Source organism: Molothrus aeneus, chromosome 5 (genome assembly GCF_037042795.1).
Source record: "Molothrus aeneus isolate 106 chromosome 5, BPBGC_Maene_1.0, whole genome shotgun sequence".
NCBI lineage: Eukaryota > Metazoa > Chordata > Aves > Passeriformes > Icteridae > Molothrus > Molothrus aeneus.
Genome location: NC_089650.1, coordinates 11,475,049 through 11,499,238, shown reverse-complemented (window position 1 = coordinate 11,499,238; position 24,190 = coordinate 11,475,049). Strand labels below are relative to the sequence as shown.

The 24,190-nt window shown below is 41.1% G+C and overlaps 2 protein-coding genes across 4 annotated transcripts; one reads left to right on the top strand and one right to left on the bottom strand.

Annotated features, from left to right (window-relative positions):
- The first annotated feature begins 1,949 nt into the window (after positions 1-1,949).
- On the top strand, positions 1,950-14,746 carry AMN1 (antagonist of mitotic exit network 1 homolog). The gene is made up of 7 exons (XM_066549900.1): positions 1,950-2,071; positions 5,260-5,392; positions 8,031-8,175; positions 8,543-8,760; positions 10,147-10,203; positions 11,812-11,923; positions 12,499-14,746. Exons 1-7 carry the CDS (start codon positions 2,025-2,027, stop codon positions 12,570-12,572), a joined length of 786 nt encoding a protein of 261 aa, XP_066405997.1. The 5' UTR covers positions 1,950-2,024; the 3' UTR covers positions 12,573-14,746.
- Positions 14,747-16,189: 1,443 nt separating this feature from the next.
- ETFBKMT (electron transfer flavoprotein subunit beta lysine methyltransferase) lies at positions 16,190-24,190 on the bottom strand. 3 transcript variants are annotated; one of them, XM_066550240.1, is made up of 4 exons: positions 24,155-24,190; positions 20,642-21,061; positions 17,939-18,069; positions 16,190-17,225 (listed from the first exon to the last, which is right to left on the bottom strand). In XM_066550240.1, the coding sequence occupies exons 2-4, from the start codon at positions 20,959-20,961 to the stop codon at positions 16,861-16,863; spliced, it is 816 nt and encodes a 271-aa protein (XP_066406337.1). In that variant the 5' UTR covers positions 20,962-21,061; positions 24,155-24,190; the 3' UTR covers positions 16,190-16,860. The 3 variants fall into 3 exon arrangements, with proteins under 3 accessions (XP_066406337.1, XP_066406338.1, XP_066406339.1); XM_066550241.1 differs by lacking the exon at positions 24,155-24,190 and adding an exon at positions 22,022-23,836; XM_066550242.1 differs by lacking the exon at positions 24,155-24,190 and having other exon boundaries at positions 16,190-17,219; positions 20,642-23,837.

The window sequence follows — 24,190 nt, the reverse complement described above, 5'->3', positions numbered from 1 at the left end:
GATTCCTTTGTTTTTTATGAGAGGCAGGGTGAGAAGCCCTCCCCATACCCTGGTTGGTTTTGCTTATGCTTTATATGAACCTTAATCATACTTAATTAATCACTGACAAATTTTTGTATATGCTTGATTATATTTAATATACTTGACTGTATTCATTTATATGAAATTACCGTTCAATTAAAAGTCCTGCTAAATTCAATTTTGTTGTTTACTAAATTAGACATATAGAACTTCATTCATAACACTACCCACTTCCAGACTCACTGCTGGAGAAAGTGGTGAACTGAATCTTGAGAAAAATAGGAAAAGAACTGGTTGCTCAGGTCAGCACAGGCCTGTGTGCTGTTTAGGTTTGTCACTCAGAATATGTCAGTACCACACAGTTTGCTACAGCTTCCTGACCCCAGGAAAGGGATCTCTAGGGAGGCCTGCCAGTGGAACCAGGAGCTTGTAATTAACAGATGTGAATTAAAGTATTGACATGACTATAACTTAAGAAAATAAAGACATTAATTTCAGTATAACAGAATAGCTAACAATGGGAAGGAAATCTAGTAAGCAAAACTGGCAAAACAGGAAGACAAGCAGCTGGATGTTATATGTGCAGGTAAGAGATAAGGAAGACAGGCTGGTTTTGCATCAACAATAGGTTAAAAATATAGTAGCTTGATGGAATGCATAACTAACCACTTGCTTATTGAACACTAATCAAAAAAGGAAAGCGGGAAATGTGGTAAACATGCTGTATAAACCCACTGAAATCTATCTGGAACAGAAATGCTTCTAGAGAAACATTTCATAGAGCATGGGCTCTAATGCTTTCTCTCAGCCAGCTTCATAAATGCATTTTTAACAGACAAAAATTGTTTGGCCTGTTGACCTTTGTTTCAGTAATTAGCTCATGATGACTGAATGGCATTGCAAGGATAAATATTCAATTATGGGCATGAGGTCTTGCAGTCAAACTGGTCACATACAAGCAATTTTTCTTTAGGGGGTTTTATAGCTTTCACCATAATGGTACAACTTGAATCATCCAATTACCAACTAACGGATATTTCTAATTATCCAATCATAAAATCTATTTTGTAGGCCTTGCAGCATCCTCATGCATCAGCATCTGTTGAAGCGGTGATCCTGTAGAAGGGTGGAGTTTTTCTCTGAAGGTTTATTGGTGGTGTAGGTGGGCCTGGTCTTCCTCTGGGAATCCAGTGGAGAAGAAAGCTGCTCCTCTGGGAATCCAGTGGGAAAAGGCTGTCTCTGTTGTTCCAAATCTCAGATTATATCCAGTTAGGAATGCTTGGCTCCTCCCCTCTATGTAGCATCTCACAATGGGACCATGTAATTTTATCAGTCATGCAGTTATGTCATGCAGACTCAATGGCCCATTAACAGAAGATATTTTGGAGGGAGGATGGGTTGTGGAAGAGATAAAGAAAACTGCCCCACCTGGTTTTAACAGGTGGCCCAATTAACAGAAGAGAACTGCCTGACCTCTAACAGATGGCAATAGAATACACACCCCCAGCCATATCTTGTGTTTGCAACCTAAGACAAAGCAGAAATATAAAAAGGAAAGGAAAAAGAACCAAGAAAACCCAAAAAAAACAAAATCAAAACCAAAATTAATTGCAGGACGAAAGAGCTGGCAGACAGCAGGCTCTTATTGCTGCAGATGGATGTGCTAATAGGAAACTCGGTGCTGTGGAATGCCTCCACTGATGGCAGCAAGGGGGAAAGAGCCCTTAAAAGCACTGTGGCCCTTGCCTGAAGGCTCCCAGCCTCCCCTCTTAGGAGAACATTTTCTCCTAACTATTAAGCTCTGGAAATGGGGCGCGAGAGCCCCGTTTTTTTGCTGCGGGGCGTTTCAGCGCCCCAGGCCGCTTCGGGAGGCGCTCCCATGGCGGGCCGGGAGCAGGACTACATCTCCCGTCATCCTCCGGGCGCCGCCGCCATCTCGGCACCGACCGCCGGGCCGGCGTCCCCGCTCTCCCCGCTCCCCGCCGCACTCCCCGCTCCCTGCCATGAGCTGGGACGGCGCCGGCGAGGATGTCCGGCTCCTCCTGGACCTGTGAGTGCCGCCCCGACACGCTGCCGCCTGCCTGCCCTGCGAGGGGCTCAGGGAGGGGGGCAGGCCTTGGGCGGCGCTGCTGGAGCGGCTGCGGGCAGGGCCCGGCAGCGCTCGGGAGCTGCGGGAGAGGTGGCGGGGATCGTCAGAGGTGCCCCTTCGGGAGGAGTGACAGGGGTGACGAGGCTGACAGATCCGGGTGTGCAGGGACGGCTGAGGATCCATGGCTTCTCCTGGCCCCGGAGAATCCACCGAATGGTGTTTGAAGTATTTGAGAGCAGGCATTCTTTATTGCATAACTGGACACGTTTGGAGGATTTTTCCTCTAAGCAAGTCTATCGTGACACTTTACAAGATGTCTATTCCATAGTGCTCTATGGACACTCTACAAGTGTCTATTCCATACGTATTCTTTAAAGCATGCTTACTGGCTAATACATAAGCATCACTATCCTAGAACTAATTTTCATGCATCCACATCTCACTGGAAGTCCTGTTGTTGTGAAATACAAAGCTGTGTTTTGTGTCAGGAATATATAGGCAACGTGTGTATTTGTGATTGTGATATGTGTGGAGACTGACCATGGGACAGTTATAAAGATGAATTCTAATAAATAACTGAGGAAAATGAAGCATGAAAGAAGCTTTTGAATCTATCCTTTGTTCACAATTAACTTTTATAAGTCTTAAGTTGATTTGAATTAAAGTTTTAAGATGTTGCTTTTTCACAAGAGCTTTCTGCTTGTAGGTAAGCCTTAAAGAGTTTTGCAGTCATCACCTTTTGAAGTATAATTTTAGAATATTGCTTGTGGTAAGGGTCTTTGAAACTATAGCTTTAGAATACATAAAAAGGAAACATGCTTATCTCATGCCTTAAAACAGTGAAAAGCAGCTTGAGAAAGGAAGATGAACATCAACTCAAGGATTAATAGTTTTGACCAAGGGAAGCTGGACATCACTGTTATGAGATTTATAGTCCTTGAAATTAAAAGTTGGACCCACATCTGGAAGCTGGACTCTACCAGCTGGGAGACTCCTTTCAGGATGTGCATCCTGAGAAGTCTAAATCACAATAGTGTATAGGATTGTGACATAAAAACTGGGAATAGAAACTGCTGAGAAAGCTGATGAGTACCCCTGTAAATACCTGTAAGCCTCAACTATGGGTGTGCAGTTGGAGGGAAAACTTCCCCCACTGTACCCAGTGCTGTATTGCTCATACTTTACCATATTAATTAATAAATTGATTGCTGCTTGAATATTGGCCTAGTCAAGCTTCTCATTTATGACATTGTGGTCCTAGAGGGTCTGAAGGGGTCTCTGGTGGTCACCAAGTGTCCCCAGCGTTGCAAAGGGTGACTTTGCATTGTCCTTTTCTTAGGGCGTGCACAGTTGTTCTTTGTTACATAACTTCTGCACAAAAGCCACTACATTCCTCATTGTCTGTTTACCCACTGGTTGCAGCTACATTTAGCATCCTGTGTGTCTACTTTTTTATTATTTAATGTAATTTGCTAGTTGGTCTTTAAGCTCTATCTTGCAACTCCAAAGGGGAACTGAATATTTCTATTCTCTGCATTATCTGTCAGTGTCAGATTCCTTTGTGTTCTGGAGGAAGTTAGAAACAGCATGGGAATAAAATCTTTCATTTGAAAGATAAAAGAAGAATAGCTAGCAAAGAGTACAATTAGATTGTTATTTGTACCTTAGAGCACTGATGATAAGATTATAGTTGCCATGGTGTAGCCAATAAGTGTTTTATAGTTTCCTATAAAGTAGAATTACTGTGAAAACCTTTATAATTTAAATGATTAATTGTGTAAACTAGAGATCAATATTGTGCTATGAGAATATCAACCAGCTTTTTGAAAAGAAGGTGATTAATCTTAATAACTATTCAAGGTAAATTTAATATGCCATAGTAAGAGTTGGCATAGCTCACATTGATTTCCATGTATCTGAGTTGGGTTTGGAGTATTTTCTGCAGATTTGAACTGTTAAGCAGTTGGTTTAGAGGCCCCTTTTGGAGGTGCATTAGTGAGACAAGCCTCTGCTTTCTGCTCACCATGTTGCACAGATCCTGCCCGTGAGCAGGTTCACATCTGTGGTCCTCAGAGATGATAATAAATGGTGTGTTAATTATCTTTGGTAAGATTTTATTTTTTTTAAGGGGTAAACAACTATTCTTAATATGCCTGCCTATAAATAATAGGCATATTAATAACTGCCTAAAAATTTCTGCAGTCAAGTAGAGGAATGGTCTGTATATAGATAAGGTGTTTAATCTCAAAACAAAGAATGTGGATGGTGTAACCTATATATCCTGAGACAGAGCTTGGTACAGGCTTCTCTGTTGATCAGTCAGCTGAGTTCATCCAGCAGTCATTGAGGTTCTGGGAAGGTGTGGAATTCTTGCACATCTCTGCAGGAATGAGTTAAAGGTGATCCTGGTGTCTGCAGGCAAGGCCTGGGTTCTGCTTGAAATGTCTCCTCCAGACAGTGTCCTTGCAGTGACCTGCTAGAGGTGCTCATCCTCCACTGTGTGAACCCCAGTGGTTTTTTTAAACATGCTTCCATGCTGGAAATCATCCTTCTTTCCTGCCTTAAGTCTGTGCTACCCATCAGATTATAAAGCATTAATATTTTGATGTCTTTAAGGTTTTTATTTGGTGTGAGTTTAATTTCCTGCAGTTTGGTGGCATTCTGATGCCAGACCAAGTTTTTTTTTTTTTTTGTTCCTATTTACCTGTAGGGACTCCAGAGCTGTGGTTATATGCTAAATTTAATTTGGCATTACTCCAGGCTGCTGCTGCCCCCTGCACTCAGCCACTTGTCCTGGCAGTGTTGTTTCTGTGTCCTCAGAGTTTAAGTCAAGGGGATTTTCATTCAGATCAGACACTTAACAGCTCACATTGCACCTGCAAATTTCAGAGACAGCTTGAGGAAGGCACAGAAAGAAATGGTTGAGGGGCTGATTTTTGCCTTCAGCTGCTTAGGGAACAGCTTCACAGAAGGATCAGCTTGACCCCAAAGGGCAACAGCTGAATCAGTGGGAACATGGAACAGCTGAAGCTGATAAGGTCTGAGGGAACCATAGCTGGGTGCAGAAGATGACAAAATATGGACTGATTGTTCTAGTTCTACCATGTAATGCTTCTTTGTGACTGTATTGTAACTTTCTTCTATTTCAGATGCCTTCAGTGTTTGACAAAGAACCTTTCCAGATACTCTGCAGATATTAAGTCATTACCACCCAATATAAAGGATAAACTGATCAAATTAATGAGTAGGCAAGGACAGATAACTGATGAAAATATCAGTGAGGTAAGAATCCATTCAAAAGTATACTGTCTGTTTTGGGAGAGGAAAGCAGCCTCTCTTGCACACCAGTCTGTTCCTGAGTGAAGTGTGTTTCAGGATGCTCATGCATAATTTATTATATATATTATATAGAGGATTTCAGCAGCTTGTTAGAATTCTGTTGGTAGAATTCTATTGACACAGATTCTAAGCACACAATCTCCATATAATTTATTTAATTTTTGATTCCTTGAAATATAATGATGGCAGAGCTAGGAATCAATAGTTGAAATTATCCCATCCCTTTTGCACACTGCTGTGTGTCAGTGTTTCAGTATGACACCAGTTAATGACATTTCTTCAGCTGTAAATTCAGGGGCACATGTGTTTTGCTGTCTGTTTACTGTTATCTTGTTCAGCCTCAAAGGGAGGCGTGAGAATTGAAGGAAGCTAAGGGTTGGCCTTACTGAAACAGAAAATTAACAACTCCCTGTGCACTCCTGCTTAGACCTGGAACTCAAGAGATAAATGTTCTCAGTTTCTCAGTCATGATAGTGGAGCCAAGGGTAGAGGCAGAAGCAATGTGGAAAACTTACAAACAAAACAATTTAGCTTTAGATAAAATGATTTTGTGCTTACACAAATTAAGTGTTTGAGTAAAAATCAAGTTCTTTGGAAAAATTGGACAAAATCTGATTTAGACTAGCTTTTCAGTAAGGAATAATTTCAAAACATCATAACAGATTCTATCATTAAAGCCATGTGATTGTGTGTGTATGAATGCACAAAATCCATTAGGATATTTTTAGCCTGGAAATAAACTAGAGACCTTAATTTACAGACTTTTCTGCTGTCTCTTTCTAAAGTCTCCTCTGTATTTGTCTTCATTCAGCAGTTCATCAGTGCCTTCTCTTGGAGCCTATTTTCCATGTGACCCTGGGAAATTCTGCTCTGGTTCTTTTTTCATGTGTTTTTTCTTTCTCTGTTCATGCAGTTTTCTGCAATTATATCCTTATCCATCCATCATTTTCCTTGGGCATATTATACTTAGCTTTCTTTGCTAGCAGTATCCCATTTATTCTTATTCATGTCCTTCATGCCTTTCCTCTGTTTTTCAGGGGTTTTTTTAAAGAATTTTTAAAAAGAATTTTTGCTGAAAGAATTTCAGTTGAAATTCTGTTAATCTAAACTTTTGTGTGTACTTTTATTTTATCTCTTACCTCTGTATTCTTGTCCAAATTTGTGTTATCATGCATCTTTTCCCCCCTTACTCTGCTTGGGGCAGCCATCCACATGCATGCCAAACTCCTTATTCTAAATCCCTTTTACCATAAAGTTTTATAGAGCTATTCAGCAAGTGTCCACAAAATATAAACCTGTATTTTTAAATGTCTTTTTTTTTGTGTGCTGCATCCAGCCAACCCTTTGTCTATCTCAAAAGCTTATATATTTGCAAAACAGCCAGTTTGCCTTGTAGTATCTTTATTGTACATTGTTAGGGTGAACAACAGGAGGAATAGGCCTCTAACAAGCCTTTCAGCTGTGCTGTTATCTTTGCTAGTTTATGGAAGTTTATGTTTCTATCCTTGGGAGTTAAGGATGGGAGTGACAAGCTGAAGGGAGTATCTGGCTATTGTTACTAAAATCTGTTGCCTTCCACTGCTTTGGGTCTAACTTTCATAAATGTTCTCTTGGGAAAGATTTCACAAAAATTCCAATCTGGGTCTTGTGGGAGTGAAAGATCCCATTTAATGAGGATTTGGTACCTCTTCATGGTATGGTAATGAGAGTGCTTGTTTATGAGCAAAAGAGTGTGTGTGGGTGAGAAAAATACTTTAGGGAAAAATACCTTTCAAATATCACTCTTGCCTGTTATGTAGGTTGAAGTTTTGATCAAAGTCAGTATTTTTTTGTTTTGCACTGCAGATTTCTGCCCCCAAAGTTTTGCTAGCATGTGTGAGGGCATTGTCCTGGGTACACATGTGGCAAGTGAACCACCAAGATTGTATTTCCATTGTTTGAGTGGCAGTATTAATGTGCTCCTGTTCCATATTGTCACAGAAACAGTTTGTGCTGTAGGAGCTGAACTGTTGCACAAATGGACCAGATTTTTTTTAGTTTTTAGTTCCTAGGACTGGTAACCCTGTCACAGACATATTTTATGAAAAATCCTTTTGCTGGGATCTTTTGTCCTGAGAAGCTGAGAGGCCTCAGAAATGAAATGTAAACATTGATTATCTGCTGCTGTGGAATGCAACAGGTGGATCTGTGATTGGTCTCATGTGGTTCTTTTTAATTAATGGCCAATCACAGCCCAGCTGTGTCAGACTCTGGTCAGTCACAAGATTTTATTACCATTCCATTCTTTTCTATTCCTTTGCTAGCCTTCTGATGAAATCCTTTCTTCTATTCTTTTAGTATAGTCTTAGTGTATCATTTTCTTTTAATATAATATATAAAATAATAAATCAGCCTTCTGAAACATGGAGTCAGGATTCTTGTCTTTTCCCTCGTCCTGGGACCCCTGCAAACAGCACCACAGTAACCCCACCCTCTATTGCAAACTTGTATGTGATGTCTCATGTTACAAGTATTTGATGTAAAAATGCATGTGTTTGATGGCATAGCAGAGTTTGACTGAACTGGTGGGTTTTCATTACAGGTGTTGCACCCTGCTGTGGAGTCTCTGGACCTCCGAGACTGTGATATTACAGATAATGCGTTATTGCAGCTTTATAACTGCAAGCAGCTGAAAAAAATCAACTTAAATTCTTGCAAGGAGAACAGATTTGGAATTACTTCAGAAGGTGTGTTATCTGTGCACAGACAACTGGGATCTTATTTCTGGCTTATTTTTCTTGTTAGATTGGAATGAATTGCAAAGAATATATCTAGGGTAAATATTGCTTAAAAAAGAAATCCCCAATGCTACCCCAGTACTAATTAAAAGTCTCTCCAGTGGTGTAAATTTCAGGTCTAGAGCACTAATTATCTTAGGAGAGAGCTCTCAGGTTACTCTCCTGCTAGATTTCTGCTAAAACCATGCTATGCTTAACATGTTTTCCACTTTATCTTAATTATTCCTTCCTCAAAACCTGTTCCAGAGCCTTTGGACTCAGCATGGTGGTTCTGTTAGAGAATGAATAACTCTTTCAAATGTTGGTTTTTTGGCAGGAGTCATAGCACTGGCCTTATCCTGTCCCTACCTGCAAGAAGCCTCTTTCAAAAGGTGCTGTGATATAACTGACAGTGGAGTTCTGGCTCTTGCACTCAACTGCCAATTCCTACAAATAGTGAACTTGGGCAGCTGCTCAGGCATCATGGATGCATCTCTGCAGGCACTAGGAGAAAACTGCAAATTTCTTCACAGTGTGGACTTCTCATCTACTCAGGTAGCTACAGTGGCAATTGGCCAATTGACTTTTGTTTGTTTCTTTTTTAAGATTGTCATGATAAAAGTTCAAAGGGGATCATCGTAGCTTTACTCTTGACAAGATTTGGACCATGGTTGATTTCTAATTTCTGCCTCTTAAGGAAAAGGAAAGGTATATTTTGCTTATTAATGACTGGAAAAATACATGTTTTGGTATTAGAGCATGTATGGTGAACCAAAGAGAAACTTTTGTTAGAATCTACCTTGGGGTTTTTTTTAGTATATTTAGTGCAATAATTTTCTTGAAGTTGTTAAGTAATCCAAAATATTTCATTTAAAGAAAGTAGAATCTTGGACAGATTATTGCCTGCTTTCAGTTAGGACAAACTGTTGTGGGTAATAATCTAGGATGTCAAACAATGCAAGCCCCTAGTAGGAGTAAACACTCCATAATTAAATGATATTTTAGGAGTGATTGTGCTTGTCAGAGTTATATTACAGAGTCAACACTGAAAGAATGACATTTTAAATGTCAGAAATGGCAGGGAAGAAGATTTAACAACAGTGTTTAGCATGAGGAGGGGGAGACAAGCTGCAAAAGCAATCCTGTAACATATTTCATAATTACAGGGAGATAATGAAGCGAGGGAAAGGTTTTTTGCAGTAAGTGTAGCATTCAATTGACACTGATGGTGAGTAATTATGTTGAATGCGAGTCCAGTACTGAGCATTCACAATGAAATGTCAGTCTGGAAATCATGTAGGAGGTTCTTATTTTAGATGCTATTTTTCTTTTGATTTTTCCAGAAGTAGGGTATCAAAAGAGTCTTAATATTTCGTTTGGATTTTCTGTTTATTGCTATTTAACTCTTACTTCTCCAGACTTACGTCATTGCTTTTTATTTCCTTGCCTCTCTTCCTTTATGGAAAACAGCTATTTCCCTGTGTGTATTTTAAATGAGGTAAAAGCTTCTTCACTAACTACATGTTTACACTTATTTTTTAAACTTTTCTGCTATGATTACTTTTTTCCCCAACCCAAATTGGTCTAGGTAGAGCAGAAATGCTTTTTAAACCTATACATTTAAAGTGCTATGCTCTGTCCATGTTAGTGTACCCACTGTTAAATGAGACAAGGAAGCTGCAGAAATAGCAGTTACACAGTTGGAAGTATCCTTGCAGAAAGCCAGGCTGGATCAGGTGGCAGGAAGATGAAACAGTATTTATTAGAATGAAAAAAATCCCACCTTGGAATATTTTCTCCACTAGTTTAGCTGGGAAGAAAATATTGTAATGTTAAGTGTATTCACTGACTGCAGGGAGTGAATAAATTAATATTATTTTTGCATCTAAATAGCTGTGCTTGAAAAAATTGAGCTTTAATCCATTGTGGTTTTTCCATCAGGTAACAGATGATGGCGTTGTAGCACTAGTGAGTGGAAGATGTTCAAAGAATTTAAAGGTAACTGACTTAACCTAATAACAAAGGGATGAACAAAGGAAAATACCTGCTTTTTAAAATTATAATTACTATTATCAGCAGCATTACTTAGGAGGGAGGGTTTTTACTGACTGACTTTAATTTCTGTCCTCTTTCAATATCCTTGGAGTTTATAAATTGGAAAGACTTTGCAATAAGACAGTGGCTTTTTTCTTTTATCCTACAATCTCCAAAGTATATTTTACCAAATCCTAATTTCACTGGATTTGATGGTCTTTTTTCCACATTTCTTCTTATATGTTATATTTATTGGTAGGTAAGGCAATTCAGAGGTGGGGAAAAAAGTTGGTAATAACCTGTTTTGTTATTTTGCTTTTCATCTTTTCCTGGCATGTACAAGAGGCAGTAGTTGTACAGCTGCAGAGAAATTAAGAAAAGAGCAGGGTTTAGTCTGATCTTGAAGAAGTTCTTTGATTTCTTTTAGGAGCTGTGTAGATAAATAGAAACACCAGAAACTTCAGCAGAGGCTGTTTTGGGAAAATTTGGGAAACACCAGAATTCAGTTTGGGTTCTGTTCTCCTGGACAAGCAATTGGTAGGAGAATGTCATAGGCAAACTGATGGGGCTCAAACACCATGGAATCTCCTTGAAGAGTTTACTCAGATGTCTTGAGTGCTGTGTGTGTGTGTGTGTTGTGAAAACTCACCTTTGATGTTGGAAAAGATGAAAGTTTGACAAGAAAGTTTCACAGATATGTATGCTTGGCAGAAAGCTCTCTGAATGTAGAACCTGAGAACAGAATAGAGATGGAAGCAAGTTTTGATATAGAAGAACAATAGATGTCTAAATTGAGAATTGCTGAGCCAGTCATTACTGGACAACTAAGAAAGCAAAGGTTAAGTCAGGCTGGAAGGAGGTTTTTTGACTAAAGCAAAGGATATGTTGACCACAACAAAAAAGATGTTTTTACCAAGCAGCAATAGGTCTTAGGAAAAGAAGATACCATAGGCAAACAAACATGCCAATGTGGCAAGTAGGAAAAAGGTCTAAGAATTTTCCACTGAAAGAAAACAGAAAACCAACTTTAAGCTTAAATTGTAACATACTAACTCCTGGGGTTGGAGAGTAATGACTGTAATATGGTAATGACAGTAGTTGTGATAGGCTGTAGGTGATAGTGAAGGTGTTGTGTATGATGCTGATTGGTTGTTATGTATTAAGATGCTCAGCAAAGAAAAATCTATAATGCATTATCATCAGAACTAAAGCAGCTTCAGGCTTGCCTATAAGCTGCTGTAGGCTGGCAGCTGTAGGCATCGCTCTGTTACCCACAACCTGAGACTGCTGTAGCATCTCCTATACAGCATTTTGAAGAGCCACCTGAGTCCCACGTCTCTCATCTCAGGCTCTTACACTTCATGATTTTAGTTTAGACTCTTTACAGAAAAGCTGTCTTATTTTTCCTTAGGGCCTTTTCTTGCTCTGTACAGGACCATATATGAGGTCAATGCACAGAGGTTGTAATTCCTTCTGGTTGGGGATCTCTGAAATGGGTTGGGCAAAGGAAAGCTTTGCTTCTAAAACTCTGGGTGCTCTGACAGGCTGTTGTCATTCCTGTTTTCCTAACAGGAGATCCACATGGAGCGCTGTGTGAATCTGACAGACATCGCTGTGGAAGCCGTCCTTACTTGTTGTCCCAAGATACACATTTTCCTGTTCCATGGATGCCCACTGATAACAGGTAGGTCTAATCACAAGAAGATAATTACTTGCTAATCATACCTTCTTGCTTTCTGAAAAGCACACTGTACTCCATAAGTAATCCCAAACAAATAATAACTTACTGGATAAAATGATCACTGTACACTGAGATTTTCAAAGCAAGGTGAGAGTTTTGCTTTGGAATGTGGCAGCAGCCTTCAGAGAGGGGATTTTTTTGTTTGTTTGGAAATCATGGGTTTTTTCCTCTTCAGCATGCTGCTGAAGACCCCAAGACTTCAGAAAAATATTAGCATCTTAAACCCCTACTCTGTTCCAAAAGTGTGGAACAGCATCCATTCAAGAAACAGTGGAATGGAATAGGACAGCCTATGAGTGTTTTAACTCTTCTGCTGGTTGGTGATACTTTACAGTTAGGTGATTGGAAAAAGAACCAAGAGGGTTTGGATTACTACACATGTATCTGAAGTGTGATATTGTGATAGCAAAATAAATATAAATGCAGATATAGAATTCCTTTACTGTGTTGTGTGCCTATTCCAAATACCACCTTTATATTCCGAATGAATAACAAGAAATTCCTTTGTTCTTTTTCAGATCGGTCCCGAGATGCTTTAGAGCAACTCATCATATCAAACAAAATCAAGCAACTGACATGGACTGTTTACTGATGATTTATCCTGTACATGTGAGTGTCAAGTTTACAGGTGGACTCCTTCAGTAAACAAGCACCTTGGAGAACTAGCTGGTGACTTCTTTTCCACCAGGTTGCATCCCTCCTGCCTCCCACTGGAGGTCTCCACTGACATTCCAGTCCTTGCCTGTGAGCCTGGGCTTCCTCATTGACGTTCCTTGGAGCCCTGTCTGTCTTTGCATTGATCATACTTCATTAAGAGGGAAGTTAAACTATAATTAATATTACAGGGCCGTTGCTCAGGCTTCCTGAAGTGCTGGATTTGGCTGCTACTTAGCATCCTTTAGCAATTTAGCCACAAACCCAGTTTAGGTGAGTGTGTGTTCTGAGTTTGTATTCTGGGGTGGTACTTAAAATTAAAAGTACCCAGCTCAAATGTAACATTAACACACAGCAGTGTCTGTGAAGTTGAGAGTTGAATCTAACAGAAATCAACAGCCAGAACAGGTGAATGGAGGTGGCATTAACAGTGATACAAATGTACTTTCAGTAGTAACAAAGAATCTCCTTTCACCATGTACTTTTGCTAGGTCTGGAGTAAAAAACATAGGTACCTTTCTTCTGATGTTACTGATGCTGCAGTTTCTGTTTTTACTTACCATCAAATACTTGCTGGATTTTTACACATCCTGCAGTACAGCCTGTGAATGTGTAAACATAAACTTGCTTTGGAATTGTTATGGTGACTTTACAAGTTTCAGAGTAGTAGCTGTGACCAAGGATTTTATACATGGGCAAATATTTAATTTGCTCTGGCTTTTCCCTGTGTTTCTACATGAAAATCCTTTTAGGGAACAAAACACTGGTACTTAGAAGCATATCTGTGAGTGAAAAAGGACCAAATGTAGTGTCTGAGCACATAAATCTCAGGATGGTAGAGTGTGTTCTGCTGTATGCAGTTCATTACATATTCAGTGGCCCCCAGAAGCTGAAAATATCAATAAATTATTGTTCAGTTATAGTAATATTAAAAAAATAATTTTTGAACTGTAGAGTGAGTTTATTACATGATGGAGCAGTGCTCTCATCACAATTGTAAGTCATGTTCCTTGGCTTTCTTGAACCAGCATAACCACTAGTCAGAGTTCTAGGATTTCTACATTTAGCTCCTTAATGCCAGCTATTTTAGCTTTATAAGGGCATGGAGTACACTGGGTGCTCTGATCTGGAAGTAGAAGGGTTTAGCTACAGTGGTCTAACATGGATTTGATGACATCTGGAAGCCTTAAGAGTTTAGGCAACCATAAGGAATATATTTACTTTACCATTTAACTCTTGTCACAGCCACACCTCAGTGTTGCAGAAATAAACCAGTCTTATAGTAATCTATTTAAAGTTCAGGTCTAATTGCATGGAAGGTAATTTTTGTTGCCAATATTAAATGATATTATGATGTCTGACAATAATCTTTGTTCTTCTGTTGATTATGTGGTTTATGAAAGTGCAAGACTATTTAGAAAAGTTGTTCAGGTGTCAGTAAAAGCGTTTTTTTTTCCAAGACCAGCACCTAAATCCCTTACTCTTGTTGCATGGCTCAGCCCAGTGATGAATATTTTCCTGTGATCCCTGTGGTCCCAGTACAAACCATTGGTACAAGGAATTATTTTGCTACAGTAGCCACAAGCATCTGGCAGCTGTCACTGCAGCAAATCCTTGCACCTGATAGAGGCCTAATAACCTAATCTACCAGGTTTTATTTCCTTTTTTTAATTTTTTTTTTCTGAGGAGTAGTTTATTGTTATGCCCTGTGAAATCCCTGGGATCAATCAGGACCCATCATTCCTTTGAACTCTTGGACAATAAATCTGTGTTGCACTATTTTTGATATTGAATCATACAGCTGTTTAGGCAGCTCTGTGAAACAATGCTACTGCTAACCTCAGCGGCAAAGTTGACCTTTTTCTCCTTGCTAATATAACCTTGGATTTGTCATGTTGAAGCTTATACTGTATCCTTAAGTGTGCCTGTAGATTTACCATCTTCCCCTACAGCCTCTTCTCAATGTGTAACTTAGTGGTACATCCTCACCTGGTGCTTACAAAGCTGTACAACACTACAACAAGGTAACACTGTAATTTTAGGTTTGAAAGTTTAATGTAACTTAGTTTAAATCCTTCACCATTAGAGCTTATGTTTTTGGTATTTGCATGACATCTGCCGTTGTGACCTCTTCCTTCCATGTCCAGTGCTCTCACCACTGAACATGGACCAGAGCTGCTTCTAGGGTTGTCCTTTTAAGGATGCTTTGTCCCGTTCCAAAAAGAGCACAGTCTCACCTTTGGGACACCTGTCCCCCCAGATTTCACCCCCTGGGGCCAAGGGGTACCAACACTGAACCCTCTTGGCTCTGAGCCATTGGCTCCCCCTGGATGCAGTCTCTGTGTCACAGGAAACATGGCTCTGTCCATGGCTATAACAAGAAGAGTCCAGCTCAGGCCACTCCATCATCTCTTCCCACCTGAGATTCTTCTCTACTCTCCCGACATCTTCCACTTGCCCAGACCTTCACACTTGCACACATTTCCTTCTTCCATTTCATCTCTATCTCTCTTCTAGGAAAGGTTAATGCTCTGCAAAGTTTTCATTGTCTGAAAAAAGGGTTAAAAACTCAGGCTCTGCCCACCCCAAATCTCCCACTGTGGCCGGACACCTTCTTGCCGCAACCCCACCTTCTCCTTCTTGCCTGCGCTGCTGGCACATGTTATCAAGTTTCAAGGTAGCACAGTCCCAGGCACAGGCTGTACTCTCTCTCTCTCCTGGGGGGGCTGCCCGATGCCTCCTGGTGCTTCTCCCACCCTGCCATCCTCAGGGGCCTCTTCACCTCCCCTCTCTGTCCAAGCCCTGGCCTACCTCACCCAGCTGCGTGGCTCCCCTACCCTGCCCAGCAGCAGCAGCTGGACAGGGGAGAGATCTGAACTCTTTCCCCACTGGAACCTAAGAGCTTCCCCCCAGGAGTGCTCTGCTTTTAACCCCTGTGTTCTCAGAGGTGTATCCATGCCCCAGTGGCTACACCAGGTGCCAATATTCAAATCTGAACACCTATTGGTGAGCACAGCATATCCCAGAAAACTTACTTCCTCTCAAACCACGACAGTACCACACACTACTGCACATTTGTAAGCTTTCACTACAGCACCTGGCACCACTGCACGGTGGGCTATGATGTAGTTACTAGCTCCCTATCACTACTTGTTCAATAATTGACTGCTCAAGCTGACACTTCCTGTAAGACTGCTCTGAAAAGATGGGTTTCTTCTTCAAATGGCCACCGTTACAGCATCTTACCCGAGGCTCAGATTTTTTTTTTGTACCATGTTTGGCAGATGAAACTGGTTCTTAGTTGGCAGATAAAATTGAGAATGATTCTGGAGTTTGTCCAGCATCTACTCAGGAGAAGAGCAAAATAGTTATATCAGACTTGCATTCCCTGTTTTTATTTCGTTACTCTCTGTTTGTCAGAGAAGTAAAGACCTCTTCATCCCTCAGCAGCTTCCCAAGGTGACAGATTACCTGGTTTACTCTTGCAAAGGGTAATGTAGGGAAGGTAGATCATTTGACCCTACTCTCAAGGGAATGAAGGTACCCCGTAGCTGGTACTATTTATTCACTTTCCATTTATTACAGCTTTTACACTGGCTGGCAGTCAACAAGCAGAGTTTAAATTTGGGTGCAACTCCTACATAATCACTCTGTCAGTTTCAAGGAAGAGGAAATTTTTATTACAGAGGGGAAGGGGGAGATTTAAATTAGTTACTTTGACATTCAGAAGAGACACCCAGAAAAAGAGCAAGGCACTTCAAGTTGAGCATATTATGAGCTAAAAATCTCATGGAGAATTTTATGGAGGACAGCAATAATTTTCATATTTAGAAATTTTCTATAAATAAGCTGCAGAAGCCTGGAGAAGCAATGCAGTAGTCCTTCAGCCACAGCCCTCTCCCCACAGCAGTATGCTGGACATCCAAAACATTTCACAGTAATGTCAGCAGGACACAAATACACATGGGAAATATCAAGCATGCAAACTCCTACATGTAAGTTGTCTGTAGATCTGCACTTCAGTGCAGGATCCTTTGAATACAGCTTGCATGTAGCTTTTACATCAAATTGAGCAAAAGCCTCTGAGTATGATTGAAATCAGTCCAGTGAAGGTACAGTAAGCTGCTTTTCTTTAACAGATAATGTTCCCTGTTTAATTCCCATTTTCATGTTATATACCTGCAAAAAGCCAATCAAGTGAGACAAAATCCCATAGAAAGGCAGCTTCAAGAATCATCTAAGCTGTCTGAAGGCTGATAACTCCAGACAATACTTGATGTTAGCCCGTAGTTTTCTTGTCTCGTAGACTCAGGCAGTGAATATTCTATAACTTTGTGCAGCTGACTGTGAATGCTGTGGCTTAAAAACTGATGCCTGCCAGGGTCACCAATCAGCACTTCAGTCTGGTGAATCCTGATGCACTTCTGCAGCCAGTGATGCAGACCATCAGCAAGTTGTTCATCATAAAACATATCTCCTAGAACTATGAGGTCCCAGTTGCCAGCCTCTGAATTAATGATGTTCTTAATGGTGATGGGGAAGGGATTCAGGTGGTTCAGTTCACAGTTCAAGATCATTGCCATTCCTGCAACTGAAGAAAAGTCAAAGGAAAATTAAAAGTTACATTCTAGGATTCTACCATTCAACCCTCTTACATATTTCTGTGATGAAATCTTTCAATTTGATCTCTTAAATATTGTTGTTCATCCTATCTAGGGCGCTTCCACAGTTTTTATTATGAGTCAAAATCTAGCATGAAGTGATGAAATTTTATCCTCATTGCCCCATGACACAGGGAAGAAGTTTTCCTAGGATGGATAGCAGTGGAAACCAATCATGGAATTGAAGTAGAATATAATAACTGCCTTAATCTATGGATATACTTCCTTCCTAACTAATGAGTAATTAAATTATTAATAAACTGTATTCATAAGTCAATTATGGAAAGACAAAGCCTAGAGGAAAAAGGCAAAATCTAGGCCCTGATGTACATGAAAGTACAGGAGGATGCTGGGGTCCTACAGAGAAGCCAACTTGCTGCTTGTGCTTGGAGTTCTCATCCAAACCAGCTGTGATGGTGTATGGGCAACACTTGACAGAAAGTTTGCTGTTTGTTCTAAGGAGCTATGGAGATATACCTGGTCCAAGAGAGGCTGGTACTGAAAAAACCCATTATTCTTTTTAGCATTCTTAGGATTCTGTTTGGAATTTGAATTTCTCCCAGATGGAGCAAAGAAAAGTCTGTGTTAAAGGTGCTTTGAAAATTAGGAAGTATCTTTACACAGAGATGGAAAAAAGCCTTACTAGGGTCAATGTCATTGGCAAGGACTTGGGATGCCCCACTCATCACAGCAGCTATTGCTGTTGCTCCACATCCACTTCCAAGATCCAGAACCGATCGCCCTTTAACCACGCGTGGATTATCTAGAATATACCTGAAAAAGAAAAGCTGTTAAAGCAGTGAACAAGATCATGCAAATTTCTCAGGTACACTGCATAAGAGTTTCTTGCCAAATATGTAATGAAGTGTGGTACCTTAACACTATTCCACATGTGCAGCTGCCACAAAACTCCTTATTTGTCTCAGATGATATAAAAATCAAGAACCATAATTTCTCTCCCTTAGTGTCCTCCGCCACCCACAAACAAAAAGAAATTCAGACAAGTAAGCAACATTTTATGTCAATCATTTTATGTCTCCTTCTCTGACAGGTGAGCTTATCTGGTAAGTAGACACAAACTGGTAAGTAGACACTTCTAGGTAACTAGAATTCATCAGAATCCACAAGAAATAGTGAAGTAAAGATTTGTAGAAATTAAAAGCAATCTGACTTAAAAAACATTATGTGTTCACAGTGAATATGTTGCCCACCCACCAGTCTGCTGAAACACTGCTTGGAAGAAGAGGAATTTCTCCTCTTTCTTTTCCTGAGCCATGCAGATAGAGATGCAAGTACTTTGAGACTGCTTAGTGTTGTTCCTGAGTAGCAATGAGAAGAATAGAGCTGTGGTGAGCAGAGAGGCTATCTTCATCTAATTGCTGACACCTGCCAAGAGAAATCCTGAAAAATCTTTAGGCTGGAAGTAGAGAACTGACAGAAGGCAAGTAGCAGTTATTGTTAAATACTATGAATCATATTGTAACTATTGCAGAAGGTTCAAAACTTTAACAACTGCCATGAAATTCAATTTGCTGCCAAGGGGAAAGCCCCAGGTGTCAGGGAGAAGAGCCCTGGGTGAAATGAATTACTGCAAACTGCCATAATTTTACTACCAATTTCCATAACTACTTTTGAAATAGAAATAAGAAAGGATTCTACATTTGTGTTATCTTCTGAGAGGGAGAGTGATGGCTGACTCTTCACAGGGGTCAGAGGTAAGCACAGCTTTTGCAGGGGGACTCCAGTGCAGGTGACTGTCACAGAAATGTTAAGTCTGGTGTACTTTGGGAATGGATGAATAGAAATATCTGGGCCTGGAAGCACCAGCAGCAATGGCACCAAGAGGCCTAGTAAGTTTGTCAAGTGCAGGATGTTTGTGTCCAGGCTCAGCAGCTCAGATGTTTAACAGCATTCCCTCAAGGCCATCACTCCCCTAAGTATAGCCCTCAGTTTACCACCAGGACCAAGGACAGGCGTGGGATCTCCACAGAAGTGCTGTGTTTCTCCTTTCTAGGAGCACCTCTGGGATTTGCCATGACTTTCCATTAGTAATTTGTGTAGGGTGTGATGTGGCCCTAATGCTGCAAATGCCTTGTTTCCAGCTGAGTGGCTCCTGAGTTGCTGCTGCTGGTTTTGGTGACTCAGGAGACCTGGATGCTGCTGTGTCCCCTGGCACAGTACACACAGTGTTCTCTGCCCTCCTGGGTTAATGAGGAATCTTGGATTACACCAAGAGTAGCTTGAAATAGGAGACTTCTGATGCTGTGGAAATGCCAGCTCTGATAGGAGGACAGTTATGGAGGTAACCATATGTTTTTCTGCTCCCTTTTTACTCTTCCAAATTATGCAACTGATTTCTGACATTTCTTAATACATCAAACCAGTGCATAAACAGTAAGACAATAAAGTAGTGAAATGCTAGATTATTATTGCTACCCAAATATCTGAGCATATAAAACATATGATAGGAAAATTAAGAGATTAACTAATCTATTTTATATACCCCATATTTAGGAGCACTCTAATTCATCTACATGGCATAATCAACTCATAATTTAATAGTAAGACTCATCTTTTACCTGGTCAAAACTGCCTTCTTATTTATGCTTTCTTGCAGAAAAACAGTAACGCCCCAATTCAGATTCTTCCCTTTCATCTATGTGGGGACTCTCTGACAGCTTGCTCTCTGCTGTAAAAATTAAGATTTTTTTTTTTCTGCTGTTTAAATGAGAGATATGATTTCACAAAATAAAAGAACTCTAGTTCTTCTGAATCAGGAACATTTAAAGACATTTTGAGAGTCAGCAGCCAAAATCAAAATGTGCCTTCTGATGTGACTAGAAGCCATAAAAAATCACAACAATAAGGCTGCTGAATCCTAGATGAGGAGAGTTTTTATTCAGGCTAACCAACACTCCAAGTGCATCAGCATTAAACTACTTTTCTCAACAGACCAGAGGCACATCCACACTCCAACAAAAAACCCATACACGTTATGACAAAATAGCAATCCTCTTGTTTGGAGTGATAGAATTAAACACCTCGCTAGGTTTTGATGGCATCTGCACAGCCCTTCCACGGATCCAAATTCAGCCCTGTTGTCAGCACATGCATAGCCACTGATTGTAACAAATTTCTATTTAAAAGGCACAAGTTATTTTACACAACAGGTGCTGAACTCACTACCAGCCAGCAGAGACTGGGACACTCCAGTATAAGCAGAGAGGAGGATGGATAATGCACCCATAATAGGCAAACACACACCACTAGGAATTACTACAAACAGAGCAAGGTCTGACATCCTGGCACACTGGACTCATCAGCTGTGGTGAATTTTGCTGCATACCTGGAGAGGGCTTGGCCTCCTGGCCAGTAAATTGCCCAGAATGGGTCCCCATAAGGCCACAGGTCAGGCTTTTCCCTCCAGAACCTGCAGCGGGGGGTGAGCAGGCGCAGCCGGATCTCTGGGGTGAGGTGCCCGCTGTTGGTGACCTCAGTGTTCTCCTCCAAAAACGCTCTCACCTCGGGGGCCAGAGGCTTGCCTGAGCTCCAGTGGCAGCAGCGCTGCCAGCACAGAGAGGGGCCTCCCCTCCTGCTTCTCCACACCTTGGCAAGGGTGTTCTGCCTGCCCAGGAGGAGGAGCCACTTCCAGCCACGGAAGGCCATGCTTCCCCAAGGACACCAGCTTTACTCAGCAGAGCTTATCTGAAGAAAGTTTGAAACTAACTCACAGGATGTTGTTTTTCATAGTGATGGATGACAATTCCTGAAAGGAGAAAAATGCTATGTCAGTGATGTTTCTTCAGTGACTTCAAGTCTTTAAGAAGAGGAGATCCCTGTGCTCTTGTGCCTTGCCCCTGCCCAGTCTTAAGTCTGAAAGAAGTGGTATTCAAGGAAGAAACTATCAAGAGACCCATTCAGAAGAGTACTCTGAACTTATCCAGTGAGAAACAACCAGTTAGTGGGACAGCCAGAGCTAAAAATTGAATGTGCAACCTTTTAACATCTCTCTCCCTCTGCCCTCAAGATATACACACAGCAATCTACTCCCATTTTGGGTTCTTCCACTGAATCTTCAGATTTTGCAGGAAGACTCTGGCATTGCAGGGCCTGTGGACATAGCAGTGGTTATCAGTAGGTTGTTTGAAGAGACACCATTAATTACCATTTTTACAATGGCGATGAATCTTTATACAGAAGCATTTTTTTAAAGGCAAGTAATTAAAGGAATTCCTCTCTCTCCCTAAGATTTATCAATCTGCCAGCTCCAAAATTGACAAAAATAGAAAAAAAACCCCAAAACTGATCTTAACCAGAGTGGTCCTAATTCATTGCATTTCAGCCTATATTTTAAAGGATTGGTTAGTCTTATGGTGCAGTAGTCTCACGTGGATGCTGTCAGTTGTAGAAGAAAGCAGACCTCCATCCCTGTAGCCCACTGAGACACTATATAAACATGCTCCAGGCTGTCTGAAGAGAGAAACTGAATCCAACAAATTTAGATTTCTTTTTAAAAGGTGAGACATTCAGACTGGACAGCCTTGTCACACCACTCTAGGTGTGTAGAACACTTCACACAGGTAATGAATAAGGAATGAAAGATTGGTGTGTCAGAGTTTAGATTCATTTAAGAATCAAGAGCATGGAGAGTGGAGAGCCACAGTACTGCACTGAGATGCAAAGGAAGAGCCTCTCAGCACTTTATCACCAAACTTTCCTCACCCACCTTCTCTTGCAGACCCTGAGCCTTTCCTGTGCTGATCCTGAGAGTACACTCAGCAAGAAAGGGGCCTGAAGGGAGAGGAAATGTTTTCCAGCCTTCCTGCTTAGATCTCCTTCACCCATCCATTAGTATTTCCATATCGTTTTTCCTTCCTCACCTGCTCTCTAATTTCTTTTCAATAACTCAGACTTCCTTGCTTCAGGGCACAGCTTTTGAACCTCCCCTGAAACTGATGACCAGAGAAGCATTTCAGGCCTGTGCTTCCACAACAGCAAGACTGCAAGTACAAACAAACAAGAAACTGAACTTGTTGTTTTGTAATTGTTTTCTCTCTTCTGCACTGGTTTTCACAAACCAGCAGAATAATGCATGAAGAAAAACAACTTTCATCCCAGCCCCAACAGTTTTTCACAACAAAAGAATTGTGGACAACTTCAAGCTGTGCACGTTGTCCTTAAAACTGGACAAAGACACAACAGGAAGAATATGTCAGTGAAACAGTCTTAACACTTCATAATTAATTAGATCAGTTTATTTGTCTGTATCTTTAGAATAAAATTCATAGGTGTTTAACTGTATTTTTGTTGTGTGCTGGCCTCTGCTTTAAATGCTGGCTTTAGTTTTATCTTACTCAAACATTAAGCTGTGAACTTCACACTTTGCTTTTTAGGCTGATATTCCTACTAAATCTTTGTTTAAATCATTGGCTAAAGGCTTTATGTTTCTATTACAAATAAATACACATGATCAAACATTTTGCATTTTTCCACACAGGAGAATGCCATTCAGCAGAGTCCATGTAATTAATGAATGCAATTAGCAAATGCCTTCCTTCTGGAAGGCAGATCTCTATAATCCTCATCTGCCTAAGGGAAGCATGATGTTAACTGCAATCAATTGGAGAGATAAATCTTGTCAGCAAATACTGTATGCTGGCTTTTCTCCACGAATTGCTGCAAATTAGCAGGGCTGAGATCCTGTAGTGTTTATTTTGCATGGCCTGTCACGATGGTTACTCTCCTGAAATTAATGTTGGTACAGAAACACCTGTCAAGAGCTCAAGATGCCAAACTGAGCTTAAATGCTTAGTGAGGGAAGGCATCAGAATGGACATCCCTGTGTTTGACACTGCTGGCCCATCCATCTTACAGGGAATAAAACCAGGATGGATAACACAATGGACATCCCTGGGCTGGACACTGCTGGCCCGTCCATCTTACAGGGAATAAAACCAGGATGGATAACATGATGGACATCCCTATGCTGGACACTCCTGACCTGTCCATCTTACAGGGAATAAAACCAGGATGGATAACACGATGGACATCCCTATGCTGGACACTCCTGACCTGTCCATCTTACAGGGAATAAAACCAGGATGGATAACACGATGGATATCCCTGTGTTTGACACTCCTGGCCCGTCCATCTTACAGGGAATAAAATGATGATGGATAACATGATGGACATCCCTGTGTTTGACACTCCTGGCCCATCCATCTTACAGGGAATAAAACCAGGATGGATAACAGGATGGATATCCCTGTGCTGGATACTCCTGACCTGTCCATCTTACAGGGAATAAAACCAGGATGAATATCCCTGTGTATGGCACTCCTAGCCCGTCCATTTTACATGGAATAAAATCAGGGTGGATATCCTTGCATTTGACACTACTGCCTGTCTTACTATAAATCAGTGGGTAAGTAGATTTTGGACCAGAAGGCAAAACCAAGCAAAACACGTAAGAAAAACCTCACCCTCCCCCACACCCCCGCCAAAAAACCTCCAAAAGCCTAAACCAAACCCCAATTTCTATGGAATTTAAGCTCTTTTTTTTTTTTCTTTTTTTTTTCTTTTTTTTTTCTTTTTTTTTCTTTTTTTTTTTTTTTTTTTTTTGGCAGAAAGAGCCGTCCAAAGCCCAACCACCCCGCTCCTTCCCCTCGGGGGATGCCAGCCCACCCCACACGCCGCCCGCGCCGCGGGCCGAGCGGAGCTGCCGGGGCCGCCGCGCCGCCCTCACCGCTCTCCCGGCAAAGCGGCCGCAGGCCTCGGCAGCACAGGCAGCTCCCGATCGGGACAAGGGGACAACCGGGCCCGCTGCCCCGCCCGATCGGAGCTCCCGGCCCGCACATACCTGCTGCTGCCGCCGCCGCTGCGCCGGGGCCGGGGC

Excerpts from the sequence above, each read along its gene's own strand:
- AMN1 (XM_066549900.1), top strand. The coding sequence starts at position 2,025 with ATGAGCTGGGACGGCGCCGGCGAGGATGTCCGGCTCCTCCTGGACCT. Across the intron at positions 2,072-5,259 it reads GTCCGGCTCCTCCTGGACCT|ATGCCTTCAGTGTTTGACAA; the intron begins GTGAGTGCCGCC and ends CTTCTATTTCAG. Across the intron at positions 5,393-8,030 it reads CTGATGAAAATATCAGTGAG|GTGTTGCACCCTGCTGTGGA; the intron begins GTAAGAATCCAT and ends TTTTCATTACAG.
- ETFBKMT (XM_066550240.1), bottom strand. The coding sequence starts at position 20,961 with ATGGCCTTCCGTGGCTGGAAGTGGCTCCTCCTCCTGGGCAGGCAGAAC. Across the intron at positions 18,070-20,641 it reads GGAGGCCAAGCCCTCTCCAG|GTATATTCTAGATAATCCAC; the intron begins GTATGCAGCAAA and ends TTTCTTTTTCAG. Across the intron at positions 17,226-17,938 it reads TGCCAATGACATTGACCCTA|TTGCAGGAATGGCAATGATC; the intron begins GTAAGGCTTTTT and ends ACTTTTCTTCAG.